At 41.6% G+C, this 16459-nt stretch overlaps 1 protein-coding gene and 1 long non-coding RNA gene across 5 annotated transcripts in view; one reads left to right on the plus strand and one right to left on the minus strand.

The window, feature by feature from the left end:
* HYDIN (HYDIN axonemal central pair apparatus protein) overlaps positions 1 to 16459 on the plus strand; it is a 420256-nt gene that overhangs the window by 211781 nt on the left and 192016 nt on the right. For both annotated transcript variants that reach the window (XM_044932144.2, XM_044932145.2), the window contains exons 14-17: positions 1762 to 1829; positions 8914 to 9149; positions 11579 to 11679; positions 13999 to 14134. In XM_044932144.2, coding sequence (XP_044788079.2) covers positions 1762 to 1829; positions 8914 to 9149; positions 11579 to 11679; positions 13999 to 14134 — 541 coding nt within the window. The remainder of the gene's footprint in view (positions 1 to 1761; positions 1830 to 8913; positions 9150 to 11578; positions 11680 to 13998; positions 14135 to 16459) is intronic.
* On the minus strand, positions 8046 to 14045 carry LOC123330441. 3 transcript variants are annotated; one of them, XR_006546400.2, is made up of 5 exons: positions 13916 to 14045; positions 11693 to 11790; positions 9571 to 9791; positions 8895 to 9072; positions 8046 to 8179 (listed from the first exon to the last, which is right to left on the minus strand). It is a non-coding gene; the product is annotated as an uncharacterized LOC123330441 (long non-coding RNA). The 3 variants fall into 3 exon arrangements; XR_006546402.2 differs by lacking the exon at positions 9571 to 9791; XR_006546401.2 differs by lacking the exon at positions 9571 to 9791 and having other exon boundaries at positions 11565 to 11790.

The raw sequence follows: 16459 nt of genomic DNA on the forward strand, positions 1-16459 counted from the left end.
TCCTGGGAAAGGCTTTTAGAATTGAAACTTCCTGTACTGAGTCTTTGTTGTCATCTCTCCTCCCAGGCTTGCAGGAGCCTCTCAACATATTACAGTCAGATTTCTAGCAGCCGGAAGTGTCACTGGGGCACCAGGTGCATTCAGCGTGGCATGACACACCTACATCACCAGCATCTGGATCTGGGTGGATTAGAAGACTCAGGCTTGGTGGGATTTCTGGTATTTGTGTGTCTATAACTTTTGAAAGCCTGGCACACAAATGGGGAAATATTTCAGTTCTTACCTTTGGTCTAGAGATTTTAGGGACATGGACCATGGAAAAAGGCAAGAATAAGCAAGTACCTGATATATTAGTTTTCTATTGCTGCTGTAACAAATTACCACAAACTCAGCTTAAAGCAATACACACATATTATTCTAAGTATGGTCTTACTGAGCTAAAATCAAAGTATTGGCCAGGGCTGTGTTTGTTTATGGTAGCTCTTGGGGAGCATTCGTTTCCTAACCTTGTTCGGCTTCTTGATGCCGCCCACAGTCTTCAGCTCATGGTCTCCCTCCTCCATCTTCAAACCTAGCAAAAGCTGGCTGAGTCCTTCTCACATTGCCTCACTCCTACCTTGTCTTCTGCCTCCATGTTCTGATTTTAAAGACCCCAGTGATTACATTGAACCCAACTAGATAATTCAGGCTAATGTCTGTATCTTGCGTGCATGCCTGCTAAGTCACTTATGTCGTGTCCAACTCTCTGCAACCCTATGGATTGTAGCCCTCCAGGCTCCTCAGTCCATGGGGTTCTCCATGCAAGAATACTGGAGTGGATTGCCATGCCCTCCTCCGGGGGATCTTCCCAACCTAGGGATTAAACCTTCATCTCTTACATCTCTAATATCTCTTACATTGGTAGACAGGTTCTTTACCAATAGCAGCACCTGGTAAGCCCAATTTCCTAATTTTAAGTTCAGTTAATTAGCAACTTCAATTCCTTCTGCTACCTTAATTATTCTTTGCCATGTAACCTAATATATTCATAGATTTTGGGGGTTGTTAGCACATAGACATCTTTGGGGACCATTATACTATCTACCACACCTGAAGTCAGCTAGAAGCTATGGAATCTCTGTTATTTATTTTAAGCTAGCATCACTCCAAGATCATCACTGCAAGAGCCTTGCATGAGAGGGAAACAGAAAATCAACAGCTAAAGAGTCCTTAAAGCCCACCTATTCCCATCTTCTCTTTTATATGTTAGGGAAAAAACCGAGACCTGCAGAGGCAAAGTGATTGACCAAGATCACAGCTAGTTGGTGCTAGGAACTGGATTAAAACAGGTTTATAAAAGTGTGGGCCAAGGAATATTGGTATCATTGATAGTCTTTGATGTCTATACCTGGATTAGACCTATAATTTTTTCTTGTCTGAGTTAATAATTTTTCATGTTGTGTATCTTATCCACATTAACATTTTGTGCCATTAGTTCAGTGATGTATCTTCTCTGCCTCATCACTGGTAGGAATATGGTGGTAAGTTAACCATAGCATCATTTGCTAAAACCCAAAGGTTTGAGAATTGTAAAGGAATTTTAAGAACCATTGTGATTGACCATCATCTCACAGTTTCTGTGAGTCCAAGATGATGCTGTAATTGATTAAATGCCAAATCATGGTTTTCAGTGCTCACTGTTGATTGTTACCACTTCTTGATTGTTACCTTGAAGTCACTGGATTCTCTTTCCATTCCCTCAATGTGTATTCTTACTTCCAGAGGCTGTGTCATTGGACCTACCTTCCATTTTAATGTTCCTGCTCTGCATTTTGGTGATGTTTCCTTTGGTGAGTACTTTTCCATTTTAAATTAGATATTGAGAAAAATTCCTTTTCCCTCTACGTGGGAGGGAGAAGGTTTACAAAGAATTTCTCTTACCATTTTGTGTGGGCAATAGCTAAGAGGTTCTAGAATTGTTCTTCCTCTCTAGCACTTTGGTGCCATTTCCTAGTTTTTAGGTGAAAATTTTAGCCATGTGCTGGACACTAGTTGTCAGGCCATGGGTGTCTCCACCCCAGTTCCTGCAACAAAACAACAGAATGCTTTATGTTTCACTCCACTATCTGAACATTCTGAACACTCTGTTTTTATGCAGATTTTGACTTGCCACTTTGGCCACACAGCCTGTCAACAGAGATGCTCTCAAATTTAAAGTGAACACAATGGTGGTTTAAGTCAGGTGTTTTATCACTTCAAACTGAAGACTCTTCTTTATTGTTGTATCGACTTTTTACTCACTTGCTTCCCTGAGTCGTTTTCTCCCATCTGAACTTCCCCAATAATAGAAATGATAACAACTGTGGAAGCAAATTTACTTATTAATTGGTTCTTTCTTGTATTCCAATTGCTGCTAAGTAATAATATGAAATATGACATTTAAACACTTTAGCAATCCTAGGGGGAGGCACTCTTTAAGGTTCCCATTTTAAAGATAGAAGACCTGAGCACTGGAACAGTTAAATAACTCCTAAAGGTCACACAGCAGTAGCAGAATTAGTACTTCAATTGAGATCTATCTAAATCATATTTTGTCAACTTGGGTGTTGACATTTGCACCTAGAGAAGCAAAAATTGATTCCTGGGGGTTGAGAAGGTCCACCCTACCCAACCGAATCTTTTTCCTTGGTATTTATTTCTCTTGTTAGAGAGAATTGAGTCTAATTAAAATCATATTTAATTAACTGATTTGATGATATAAAATTAGTTTATCACAATGGTTCTTTTTAGGAGGTGATAATTTTTTAAAATTGAGAAACCCTGCTGCTACTGCTAAATTGCTTCAGTCGTGTTCGACTCTGTGCGACCCCATAGACGGCAGCCCACCAGGATCCCCCATCCCTGGGATTCTCCAGGCAAGAGCACTGGAGTGGGTTGCCATTTCCTTCTCCAACGCATGATAGTGAAAAGTGAAAGGGAAGTCGCTCACTCGTGTCCGACCCTCAGTGACCCCATGGACTCCAGCCTTCCCGGCTCCTCCATCCATGGGATTTTCCAGGCAAGAGTACTGGAGTGGGGTGCCATTGCCTTCTCCAAAGTCTGAATCTTTATTCCTTAATTATTTCCATTTTGTTCTATTGTTTTCCATTTTGACTTTTAATTCTTTTGCTTCATTTCAAGTTGGCCCATCTAACTTGGGGAAAAATAGTTCTTAAGAAAAATCGTAATGCCTTTATAAATTGCTTTAACATGTGGGTGTTGTAAAAGTTTTTGAAAATTCAGAGCACATGTGTTTATACAATGCCTGCACCCTGACCTATGTTATATTGGCTAAGGCAAATACCATAAGAAGGTTTATATAAATGAAGTTGAATGTCTCTTCATGTAGAATGTGAAAATGGCTAGAGAGATGTTTACAAATCTGTAGGGCATATTAGAATGATAGACTCCTTTGAAGGAAAATAAAAGTGACCTACAACTTGAAGGGTAACCGTGAAGGGTAACTGTGACAGATGCACAATAAGAGGCGATACAGAAGCTAGACTCTTGTGATTTGAGAGGCTAGAAGATGCTACAGAGCCATGACCCAAGACTAGCCAAGTCTGAGATCTGAGAATTTACTTACCTTCAAAACCCAAGAAGCCTTTTCTTTGAGTTTGGAGACGGATTCCTTAATCTTCTGTCTGTTATGACAAGAAAGGTTAACAATAGCATACCCTTTTTTCTTGCCAACAGGAAATCTAAGGCTGTTTGATTTTCATAACACTTGGGTCAGTGAATTTAAGCTACTTTTCTGTGCTTCTGGATTCTGCACTGACCAAAGTTAGGGACAGTTTTGTAGCAATCTTTCAAAATTATCTTGTGATAATATTTTCAAATTCCAGAATTGGAACTAGAGTCTTCATGACTCCAATACCAGGTATCATGTATTTCTCCAGGTAGATTGGCCTCCTACCACAAAGAAACATGGTTCATTGTAGAATTATTTATTTGAAGCTCTCTAATTATGACCCCACCTATGCAGGTAGGGCTTTGATGAGAGAGATAAAATAAAGCATGTTACTGGCTCAGGGATGAAAGACTAATAGAGGTGTACATTGATAGTTCCAGATGCAAGAGAGAAAAGAACTGTTACAGAAGCCAACCAGACACTGGAGGACTTCTTAAATTATTTCAGGATGACATATATATTGTGTGGAGTTAAGCAAGGTCTGCAGGGATTGTAGTAGGGCTGGGTAGTACGTTAGGGTAGCTGAAGTTGATAATATCATCCCCTTATGGGCACTAAGGCCCATTCTTGAAGAGGTATCAGTTACAGACTAGTGGTGGAGACTTGGCATTTACTTGATTACAGATAAAGATCTAGATTTGGCATCACAGAGTCTGCTGGTATTGATGATATTAGGATATTGTAATTACCATAAAGTAGGTAAGAGGTAATAGTACTACTGGTTGGTATCTAAAATATTTAAAGTATGGCTATAGCAAGCAGAGATAAGAAAGCCTTCCTCAGTGATCAGTGAAAAGAAATAGAGGAAAACAATAGAATGGGAAAGACTAGAGATCTCTTCAAGAAAGTTAGAGATACCAAGGGAACATTTCATGCAAAGATGGGCTCAATAAAGGACAGAAATGGTATGGAACTAACAGAAGCAGAAGATATTAAGAAGAGATGGCAAGAATACACAGAAGAACTGTACAAAAAAGATCTTCATGACCAAGATAATCACGATGGTGTGATCACTCACCTAGAGCCAGACATCCTGGAATGTGAAGTCCAGTGGGGCTTAGAAAGCATCACTATGAACAAAGCTAGTGAAGGGGATGGAATTCCAGTTGAGTGATTTCAAATCCTAAAAGATGATGTTGTGAAAGCACTGCACTCAATAGGCCAGCAAATTTGGAAAACTCTGCAGTGGCCACAAGACTGGAAAAGGTCAGTCTTCTTTCCAATCCCAAAGAAAAGCAATGCCAAAGAATGCTCAAACTACTGCGCAGTTGCACTCATCTCACACGCTAGTAAAGTAATGCTCAAAATTCTCCAAGCCAGGCTTCAGCAATACGTGAACTGTCAACTTCCAGATGTTCAAGCTGGTTTTAGAAAAGGCAGAGGAACCAGTTGATCAAATTGCCAATATCTGCTGGATCATCGAAAAAGCAAAAGAGTTCCAAAAGAACATCTATTTCTGCTTTATTGACTATGCCAAAGCCTTTGACTGTGTGGATCACAATAAACTGTGGAAAATTCTGAAAGAGATGGGAATACCAGACCACCCGACCTGCCTCTTGAGAAATCTGTGTGCAAGTCAGGAAGCAACAGTTAGAACTGGACATGGAACAACAGACTGGTTCCAAATAGGAAAAGAAGTAGGCTGTATATTGTCAAGGCTGTATATTGTCACCCTGCTTATTTAAATTATATGCAGAGTACATCATGCGAAATGCCAGGCTGGATGAAGCACAAGCTGGAATCAAGATTGCTAGGAAAAATATCAATAACCTCAGATATGCAGATGACACCACCCTTATGGCAGAAAGTGAAAATGAACTAAAGAGCCTCTTGATGAAAGTGAAAGAGGAGAGTGAAAACATTGCTTAAAGCTCAACATTCAGAAAACTAAGATCATGGCATCTGGTCCCATCACTTCATGGCAAATAGATGGGGAAACAGTGGAAACAGTGGGAGAACTTTATTTTTGGGGGCTCCAAAATCACTGCAGATGGTGACTTGAACCATGAAATTAAAAGACACGTGCTCCTTGGAAGAAAAGCTATGACCAAATTAGATAGCATATTAAAAAGCAGAGATATTACTTTGCTGTAATGTCCGTCTAGTCAAGGCTATGGTTTTTCCAGCGGTCATATATGGATGTGAGAGTTGGACTATAAAGAAAGCTGAGCACTGAAGAATTGATGCTTTTGAACTGTGGTGTTGGAGAAGACTCTTGAGAGCCCCTTGGACTGCAAGGAGATCCAACTAGTCCAGCCTAAAGAAGATCAGTCCTGAGTGTTCTTTGGAAAGACTGATGTTGAAGCTGAAACTCCAATACTTTGTTCACCTGATGCAAAGAGCTGACTCATTCAAAAGACCCTGGTGCTGGGAAAGATTGAAGGCGGGAGAAGGCAACAACAGAGGATGAGATGGTTGGATGGCATCACCAACTCAATGGAGCTGAGTTTGGGTAAACTGGGAGTTGGTGATGGACAGGGAGGCCTGGCATGCTGCAGTCCATGGGGTCATAAAGAGTCGGACATGACTGAGTGGCTGAACTAAACTGCTGGAGATTGTGATGGTAGGATTGGATGCTGGATGACATATCTAATAATTAATTAGTTTGACTAACACTACAGTATCAAGAGAGTTAAAGTATAGAATTTGGGTAGTGATTGTCCCTGAAGTAACACTGGGGCATTGATAACTCCTCAGATTGATCAAGGAATGAAATGGACCAAATCATCAGTGGTATGCCAGGTGATAGATCAAATGGGGCAGGATACGTATCTGCAAAGTCATTATTTTTCAGGTGGTACAAGAACTTGCTGAATGAGAATAAGAAATTTGGAAGGCTCTGGGTTCTCAGTGGATTTGACCATTAGATAATTTAGAGAAGTTAGGGTTTGAGGGCAGAGTTGTTGGGATAAATAAATATAAGCATCACAAAATACACATGGCCTCGTATGAACTAGCAGTATTTTACTCAAGGAGAAGTATTTAAGTTAACTTTAGGAAGGTATAAAGTAGAGAGTTATGGGCAAAGCTTATTTGTTGTGATCATAGGAAGTTCTTGGAAAGATTGGCAGAAGAGATTATAGTAGGCATAAGCAAAGCCTAGATTTGAGGAAGGGATCATTAGCAGTAAAGGGAAACACAACAGTAGATATCAGAAGGATTAAGGATTAATATGACCTTAAGGTAGCAATAGAGAAAAATATGGCACAATGATAAGAACGAAAGTATACAAGGTAAAGTGTGAAACTCAGTAATACCAGGTGTGTTGCAAAATCTTGTTCTGTCACTCACAAGCAGAATCTTTCAACTTCATGTAGAGTCTGCTGTTTCTGAGGATCTGAGAATAGCAATCTATTGCTGAAGGTCACTGATTTCTGAAAGTTTATTTTAGCAAATTTCCACTTAAGATCTCCAGCTGTCAGAATTGAACATTTTCCTTCGCAGCCTTGTGATCTTTTGCCCCTAGTTTCCTTAAGTTTCTTCTTCAGGGCTTTCTAGGTCAGATGAAAATGCACATCTTGAATGAGAATCAAACCTCCTGAGACTGCAATCTTTTAAATAATTATTTAAGTACTGGGAGAGATATGAAGGTGTCTGTTTGAGTCTTTGAGGCATTCTGGCCAAGCATGTTGTTAATTATTTGAAGAAAAGGCACATAGATGTTGATTTTTTTTAAATGTATTAGATGTAAAGTACTTGCATTCAGATGGACAATAGAATAGTAATTCGGATTTGATGCAGCCAGAAACCTAGGAATAACATTTGTATTAATGAATGTTTGATATTTAATAAAGCAATATCCTTTTGGAGGGGGGGGAGCTTCTACACAAGCAATACAGGCTATTACAAGTAGTTGTATAAGGAATTGTTCTAGCTAGAAGGTTTTAATTGACTTTATTCTCAGAAAAACGTACAGATTCAGGAACGTAGTCTGGGCAGTGGTTTGGAAAGACACATGTGAACCTTTATAGGATCCACTTCCAAATTACACCATACATTTGAAGAGTGTTTATCCTGTAAATGGTAAAGTAAAATAAGAAAGAATCTGTAGTTTTAAGAGTCATTTTGAAAAAGTTAAGAGAAGTCAGATGAAGCAATTTTATGATTGTGAAAATGACTTTCTAGCAATATCTCTGGAATTTCCAAGAATAATCTTTCAAGTGCCCTTAATCACACAATTCTTCCATAAAATGTCTCTTCCAAGGAGGTGTGAAATTATAAGGGAGACGTGGATGTGTTTCCTCCAACAGTCCTAATGTGTAGACAAAGGCTCAGAGAGGGAGAAGTAGATCAGTTCAAAATATCCCCAGCGGTACTGCAGCAGTTACTCCAGGGGACGAGTTGTATTTCATCACAGTAGGTTTCAACATAGAAAGAGAAGTGTTTACATCCAGTAGAAATATGCATGTTTATTCTCTTGTAGTTTTAGAGCATTCTTGTTCTGAAAATGGTAGCAGATACAATGACCACCTAGGGAATCCAAAATCAGAGTTTGGTTTATTGCTTGCCAGGCAAGGAGGAGCCACAGCTCTTAGGAAAAGAGCACGAGTCGCCCTGAACTGAATCTAGGAGGGCTAGAAATAACACCGAAAAGCAGTTTTGTCTCAGGGAGGTGAAAGCTTTGGCCAGCTAGCCTTTGGCCAGCTCAAAAGCAGACCGTAAAGTCTCTCTCAGGAGAGACTATTATTCGATTTTGTGTCATCCACTGTAAGAGCAAGAGCCTCAGACAAGTCTAGGATGAATTATATAATGTGTTGGCAGGCTCTGGGTCACACAGCAAGCAAAACTGCATGGGCTTCTCCTTTCACACACCAGCAAATAAAAAGAGCAAATATACTGCTATTCCTTGGGGGAAATTGTATTTCTATGTAAAAATCAAATGCAAAATGTGCTTCTAGAAGATTACTCAACAAACTGATTATAGAGACTGCCTCTGGAGAGGGGTCTGGATGATGACAGAGTGGTTTGTTTCATGTCTATTGTTGTTACATAGTAAGTGCATAATAAGTACTCATTGAATGAATGAGTGAAATGTATTTATTGGTTGTGCAACTGAAAACAATACCGGGGAGAGTTGGAAATAAATAGCAGTGATGAACTGCCTGTCCAATTCATTTAAGAGCTTTGGCCCTGAGAGGGGAGGTTGAAGTTAAAGGGAAGCTATCATAGGGCATTTATTTCTCACCTTATATTTTGTTTTCCAGGGTTTCCTCATACCTTGATATGTTCCCTCAATAATACCTCCTTGGTCCCCATGACCTTCAAACTGCGTGTCCCTGGGGATGGCGTTGGCCAGCAAAGCATTTCAAGTTGTGAGCAGTATTCAGACAACCAAAAACCATTTTGGAACAAGGATGAATTACCTGTAATAAGACCAAAAGAATTCACCATAACCCCCAGCTGCGGCACCATTCGCTCCCAGGGATTTGCTGCTATCAGGGTAAAGTGCTCAGCCTTCCAGCACATGTAGCCATACAGCTGAACTGTCAAATAGTTACTGAGACCACATCTAGCATTTGCTTTATATGCCCAGTGTCAATGAGAGGGAGTGCCTCTAATTCACATGGAAAAGTGGGTCTATTTCTACAAGGAAGTAAACTACTGTGGCAAAAGAAACCAGATACAAATAGATTGGGCCAAAGAACTGACACTGCTTCAGTAGGTTTCCATCATTCTGAATGCATTGCCTGTATCAGAACAGTGGATTCTAGCAATTTCTGCTAAAATCACTGCTCAGTGCCTAATAGTTCACTCATCAATACTAAGAGCTCATTAACAATCAGGTCCTCCATTAGACTCAAATCATAGTAAGTATCCAGGTTTCTGCCCCAGATGATATCCAGTTTATTCAAGTTTTTAACCTGAATTTGAGCGTCCTGGTGAATGTGGACGTGATGTTCCCAGCAGTGCTTTAAGGTCCACAGTGTGACGCTTGGCTTCTGGCCTCATAGTGCCAACAGCAGAATTGTTCCAAAGCTAACTGAGAAAGGTTTTAACTGTCTCCCATCATTTACTTTTGCTTCTGGAAGCAGTTAGGTCTAGCAACACTGAAGGCTGCTAATTTTAAGTGATTTTATCTCTTCTGGAAAAGAAAAAAAAATGACTTTACAGCTAAGGTGATAATTTTCTCTTTAGTCATTATCTTTCAATATTTAATTCAGCTGTGAGTTTTACCCCCCAAATTTGCTTTAAATGCTTCATAATACCTCACCATGAATTTATTCATCCTAAATCTATTCTAGGAGGTTTCAGCTTTTCTAAGGGTTTCTTCAGGGCTACAGTGAGGTTTGATATCACATATTGTTGTAACTTCCCATTTGGGCTCCTGTTACAAAATACCAGAGACAGGGTGGCTTATAAACATCAGAAATTTATTCTTACAGTCTGGAGGCTGGAACCCCGAGGTCAGAGTACCAGCATGGTAGGGTTCTGGTGAAGGCTATTTTTCAGATTTCAGACTGCTGATGTCTCCTTGTACCCTCACCTGGTGAAGGGATGAGGGAGCTCTCTGGGCCTCTTAGAGGGGCACTCATCCTGCTCAAGAGGGCTCCACCCTCATGACCTCATAACCTCCTAATAATCAGCACTTTGAGAGTTAGGATTTCTGCATGTACCTTTGGGGTGGGAGGTGGGGACATCAGCATTCAGATCAGAGCAGTTGCTAATTGTGACTTGCCCAAGGAGAGGTGCAACTGCAATGAACGAATTGATTTTTTACAGAGTAGTGCTTAGCTTACATATTACCTACTATTCCCCCCCGTTTTGTGGATCTTCTCCCATGTAGTTCAGGAAGATTCTAGAAGACAGCATCTATCCAGCAGGTTTCTGCCAGAACCACTTCCTCTAACCAGAGCTCAGAGACATAAGTCAGGGTTAGAGCCAGTCCAGGAATCTGGACGCTGTAGTGGCTGCTTCTCTCCAAAGCTGCCAAGTTTTCCTTCCAAATCAGCGACTCCCTCTTTGCTTTATTTTTCCTTTGTATTTCAGAAAGCTTTCTCCAAGCCTCAGTTTTCCCTCCTGATCTGCACTTTAACCACGTCTGTCTGGATTCAAATTTGCATCCAACAATTCCCTTTCCAACCAAAAAAATTTTAATTAGTACCTGATGCATAATTTATAGATAGAAGAGCCATAACCTATGCCAGAAGCTGTTTTCTACACTTACAAGTATCTCTTTCAATACAAATCATTTAAAGCAATTAAAAATTGTGACAAGGCTTCAAAACCCTAAATGTCAAGTTTCACAACAATAAATACAAACATAGGGTAAAATATATTGGTCAGATACTGTCCTTGGATTAACCTTTCTTCAGAGTTTCCTATTTTCTGCTCTAATATGAATACGGGAGGTGGGGAGGAACGACAAGATTTTGGTTAAAAAAAAAAGACTAGTTTATTTCTCACACCATTTTTATCACTGACTTGGTTATATTCATTTATTTTGCCGTAAGTGAAATCTAGCTGTAGTGTTTTATTGTTGTACTGAATTTTCAGAATTTATATAGCCCAGAGGCATAGGGAACACTTTAAATTGCAGTAATTAAAGTTTGCTTGATGTTGATGTCCTTTAGGGCCTGGTTTTCCCTCATGCCAGATCTGTGGCTCCTTTGATACTACCCCCTCAGAATTCAGCAGACCTATTATACCAAAAGCCATTTGTTAGAATCTAACCTGGCCTTTGAAACAACTCAGCATGCCCTGACCCTGAAACGGAACCTGTTTAACTAAAAATGTTAAATGCCATACATCCTCTAATAAAGTACTTAGAAACCACACTCATCCGTGTGGTCCTCTCCTGGTCCGCTTCTCCCCTGTGCAGGGGGAGAGCTGGCCTTTTAGAAGAGCAGCTTTTTACCTTTTTCTTTCCAGGTGACCTTATGCTCCAACACTGTGCAGAAATATGAGCTGGCCTTGGTGGTAGATGTGGAGGGCATCGGGGAGGAAGTGCTGGCGCTCCTAATTACAGCAAGGTATCACACTCACCTGCTTCCTCTTTCCCAGTCTCCCCTAAGCCACCAGTAATGGGCTGGCTCTCGAGAAGGAAGGCAGCACAGGAGCAACCAACCAGTTTACTGCCTTTCCTGGGAAAGGAAGAAGAATCTGATATTGGAGTGACAAAGTTTTATATGAGAAAACGCACCTTTGGTGGAGATATGAGGGGGGATGCGTATGTTAGGTGTTAAGTATAATAGTGTTCTTTAATGGGCCTGATTTTCCATGTGTATACTTGACAAGGTTTTATCAGGAAGAGATGAGCAGTTGCTGGTTTTTATTTTTATCTTTAAAGATAGTACTCCAGAGTTCTGCAGCAGAAAGAGTGGTGCTCATAGCCCTGCTCCAGGACATTGTCAGTAGGACTTAAAGGCAGGCTGCAAGTGGCCCCCCAAAACAAGGCCCTCACTAACATCATAAACTCCTCAGAACCATCACAGCTCGTCTCTCTTTTTTAATAGAGGCAACAGTGGGTCCTGGAGTCAGGTTAAGATCCTGGCTCTGACATTTGTTGACTGTGTCTCCTTCACTAAATGTACAGCCTTTCTCAGCGTAGTGTGTCACGTACTGATGCTGACCATGGTCCTAAATAAAATCATAGGCCGTGCTCTTGCCAAAGTAAACAAGTGTCCAGATCTGGGACCTGATAGTGTGTATGAAAATACCATCTGAAGGAAACAGGCAGTATTCCAGTACCTAGAGTGTAGGACCTTCATGAACCTTAGGAAGATGCACCTTAAAGAAGGTACAGGTATGCTGGTTCGTGGGGTCATCATAACCAGCACCATTTCCTCTGTCTTGGGCTTGAGTGAAGTCAGGGGACAGCCCTAAAATAACTTGAAGGTCAAGTTCTTGCCACAATCTGCTTCATATTCCCTCCAGAGACTTCACTAATCATTTGTTCAACAACAGTGGAAAAACTCTTTTGTTTGGTCTTCTCTATCCCAAAGTTTGACCTTTTGTCTAGGCTTGCATTTCTTTTCTATTTTTCTTTTATTCTGATACTTTCCAATGCCTTTTCCCTGCAGCTCTAAGTAGAAAATCCTGAATTTTAAAAAGGTGGGGGATGGGTTCTAGGAGGCGATGAGTTTTCTAGCATGTATACTCTGTGACCAAGTCAAATGCTAAGAGTCCTGTCAGCCCCAGTGTTTCAGGTAGTAAAGGATAAGCTTTACCAAAATCACTGGGTCAACTGACAACTCCCATTCTAACTAAAAGTGAACCCTCATCTTGCGCTAAAACCCGAACTTGCGGTCAAGACTCTCGTATCACTACTTTTGGAGCAGTCTGTAGGGACTGCTCAGAGACTCTCAACAGAGGAGCTGCTTTTAGAACGTGCTCCCTAAAGTGATTCTCCCAGAGAGCCAGCAGTGTGACTGGCCAGGCAGGGACCCCAGGCTCATCCTCTCATGCTGAGCCATCAGGGGTCCCGCGCCATCCCTTCATTCACACCATCTTCTGTGTTGCCCCAGGAAGAGTTGATGCTAATGTCAATCCCTCGAATTATCTTCTTTCTACCTATGAGCAAAAATGGGACTCTGGGAGGGAGAGTAGCTGGCTCCAGGCTGTGCTTGGTGAGGTCAGCATCTGCACCTGGCCCTGCCTGATTCACACGCCAGCACCCCTTACCATGGCACTACGCCGTGCAAGTGCAGCAGGGCGGGGCAGACCTGGGACTTAACAGACGCAAAATAAAACCCAGGTCACCTAATAATAGGCCAGTCTGCACACACAGGCCTTCCATCCCTCCCTCCTCTCCCCACAACACCCCCTTCACACTGAGCACCGCTCTCACAGTGCCCGTTCTGGGTCGAGCAGCTGCCTGAGCCCACTGATCTGAGGCAGCTGTTCTGCATGGAAATTAGAATTATTACCATTATTCAGATGGTGCGAGCTGTTGCTGGTCCTCAGGGGACTCTGACTGGTCCAAAGTGTCACAGCGAGTCAGGACCCTGTTTATCATGGAAACAGATCCACTAGCCTAAGGAACTTGTGCTTTGGGGGCTCCTTGCCAGAGAAAAGGCCAAATATGAAAAACAATGGAAATGTTAGTCATTACCCACAGAAGAGAGCGTTTAGGGCGTCCTGCTTCTAGCCCTTTTTTGATTAAAAAGTGGTTACTAGGGGCTTAGAGATGACAGGAGAGAAGATGTGAAAATGATTAATGTAGTTATTAGAGGAACACTACTGTGTGACAGTGACAAATGTGTTTACCTTGGGACTCTGTGTCCTCCATATGTAGACAAGCTCTCCCTTCATCCTTTTCAATTCTTTAATGGGCTCCTTCCCTCGAGCAGGTGTATTGTACCTAACCTCCACGTGGTTAATACAGAGGTGGACTTCGGGCGTTGCTTCCTCAAGTATCCATATAAGAAAACGATCCAGCTTGTCAATGATGACAACCTCCCAGGATGCTACCGGGTCCTGCCTCAGGCGAGTTACTCTATCCGTTTTCAGTGTTGCTTTTCATTCAGTTGAATTCCTTCAGTGAGAAAGAGAAGTCCTTTGAAAGAGCCATTTTCCTGACCACATGATCTATGTAATTCTGATTTTTAACTGTGGGATAACCTGGGGGTGGGGTTATAAAGCCACAGCTGGATTGCCCCCTGTATAAGTGAGCAGCTGCAGGTGGAAACAGTTGTTAATTTCCGAGGGACATTGCCTTTGATAAAGAGGGGAAAGGGTCAATTAGGCCAACATGCAGAAGTTGCACCTGCAAATAATTGCCTGTGAATTCACCATGCGTGGGAAATAAGGCAGAGCTGGGAGTTTTCATTTATCTCTATGGCTGTGACTTGAACAGAATCACTAAGATATGCTAATACAGTATTTATAAATGAACTTTTTGTACCAGAAAGCTAGAGATAATATATGAAGGAGAAAGGAGGAACTGTTCCGTAATGTTTTATGAAATGGATCTATCCGCATGCCATTATACCTATCTAGGTGGGAGACTAAGCACTATACCTATCTAGGTGGGAGACTAAGCACTTAAACACTTGGAAAAACAATTCAAAAATATCTGTATAGGCTCGAGTAAATGGAAAGGGACTAATGAGATACAGTTTACCAAGGAAGTGTTTGGGTTTAAAACTCAATTCTATAAGTACTACTCTAATAAAAATTCACGCAGAAAATCAAATGGTTTTATTTGGCTACAAGTGCAAAATAAAAAACCAGTGAGGTGACTCCATGGTGCAATGAATAGTGCACTGGACTTCCAAAAGACTGGTGTTGGGGCCACAGAACCAAGGCAGGTTTAGGCTGCATCAGAGAAACACAGTATTCCACAGCTAAAGGAAGGAGAGAGCCACCTGTCAAGCAGTGCTGGAGTATTGTCTTCAACTCTTGACAGGATGTTTTTTTTGATGGAAACTTGAAAAATAGAGAATCATGTTCAGAGTAACCAGGTCAACCTACGTCATCTGGAAACCCAAGTCATCTGAGGAGCAGGCAGGGCGTCTAACCTGGAACAGACGATTAACTGGAATGAAATAGCTACCCCTAGTCAAAAGACTCAGTGAAGGCAATGGCACCCCACTCCAGTACTCTTGCCTGGAAAATCCCATGGACCAATGAGCCTGGTAGGCTGTAGTCCATGGGGTCGCTAAGAGTCAGACACGACTGAGCGACTTTACTTTCACTTTTCACTTTCATGCATTGGAGAAGGAAATGGCAACCCACTCCAGTGTCCTTGTCTGGAGAATCCCAGGGACAGGGGACCCTAGTGGGCTGCCGTCTCTGGGGTCGCACAGAGTCGGACATGACTGAAGCAACTTAGCAGCAGCAGTCAAAGGACTACTGTATAAAAAAGGGAATTCAAATTATTCTGTGGGCTTCTCTGAGACAAAACCAGAAGCTAAGAATGGGGGTGACAGGAGACACCTTTTCTAGCTTTCAGGTGTTCAACAGCAGAACAGGCTGGCCACTCACAGCACATGGTCACCTCAAGAGCTCAGAACAGAGCCTGAGTCACATAGAGTGATGGGGAAGCTGTTACTGCACAGCTGGGCTGGGAAAGGGTGAGGCGCCAGCCTCAGGGGGACCAAAACAGTAATCAAGCTAGTGTTTTCATGCCACACTTGGCGAAATCAAAAGTATCACAAAAAATCCATGATAAATAAGATATCAAAACATTTGGTAAAGGTAGAATCAGTGTTACTGATTTTCCTCAGGGTCCAGGAAGGCTAGGCATATTATTGCCACAGAGGGATGTTGAGTTATGATTAGGTCAAATTGGACCAGACCAGGTACAGAAAAACCATGGGGTGCTCCAGGCAGGTGAAACTGGCCCATCTGTCCTTCCTTCCAGAAGTGGGGTCTCTGAAAAGTGTTTCCCCAAATTATTCAAACTTACTTGACTAGGGGATTTTTTTTAAATTTTTTATTGAAGGATAATTGCTTTACAGAATTCTGTTATTTCCTGTCAAACCTCAACATGAATCAGCCATAGATATACATATGTCCCCTCCCTCTTGAACCTCCCTCCCATCTCCCTCCCCATCCCACCCCTTTAGGTTGATGCAGAGCCCCTGTTTGAGTTTCCTGAGCCATATAGCAAATTCCCATTGGCTATCTATTTTACATATGGTAATGTAAGTTTCCATGTTACTCTTTCCATACATCTCACCCTCTCCTCCCCTCTCCCCATGTCCATAGGTGTGTTCTCTATGTCTCTTTCTCCATTGCTGCCCTGTAAATAAATTCTTCAGAACCATTTTTCTAGATTATGTATATGTGTATTAGAATATGATGTTT

This window comes from Bubalus bubalis, chromosome 18 (assembly GCF_019923935.1).
Source record: "Bubalus bubalis isolate 160015118507 breed Murrah chromosome 18, NDDB_SH_1, whole genome shotgun sequence".
Lineage (NCBI taxonomy): Eukaryota > Metazoa > Chordata > Mammalia > Artiodactyla > Bovidae > Bubalus > Bubalus bubalis.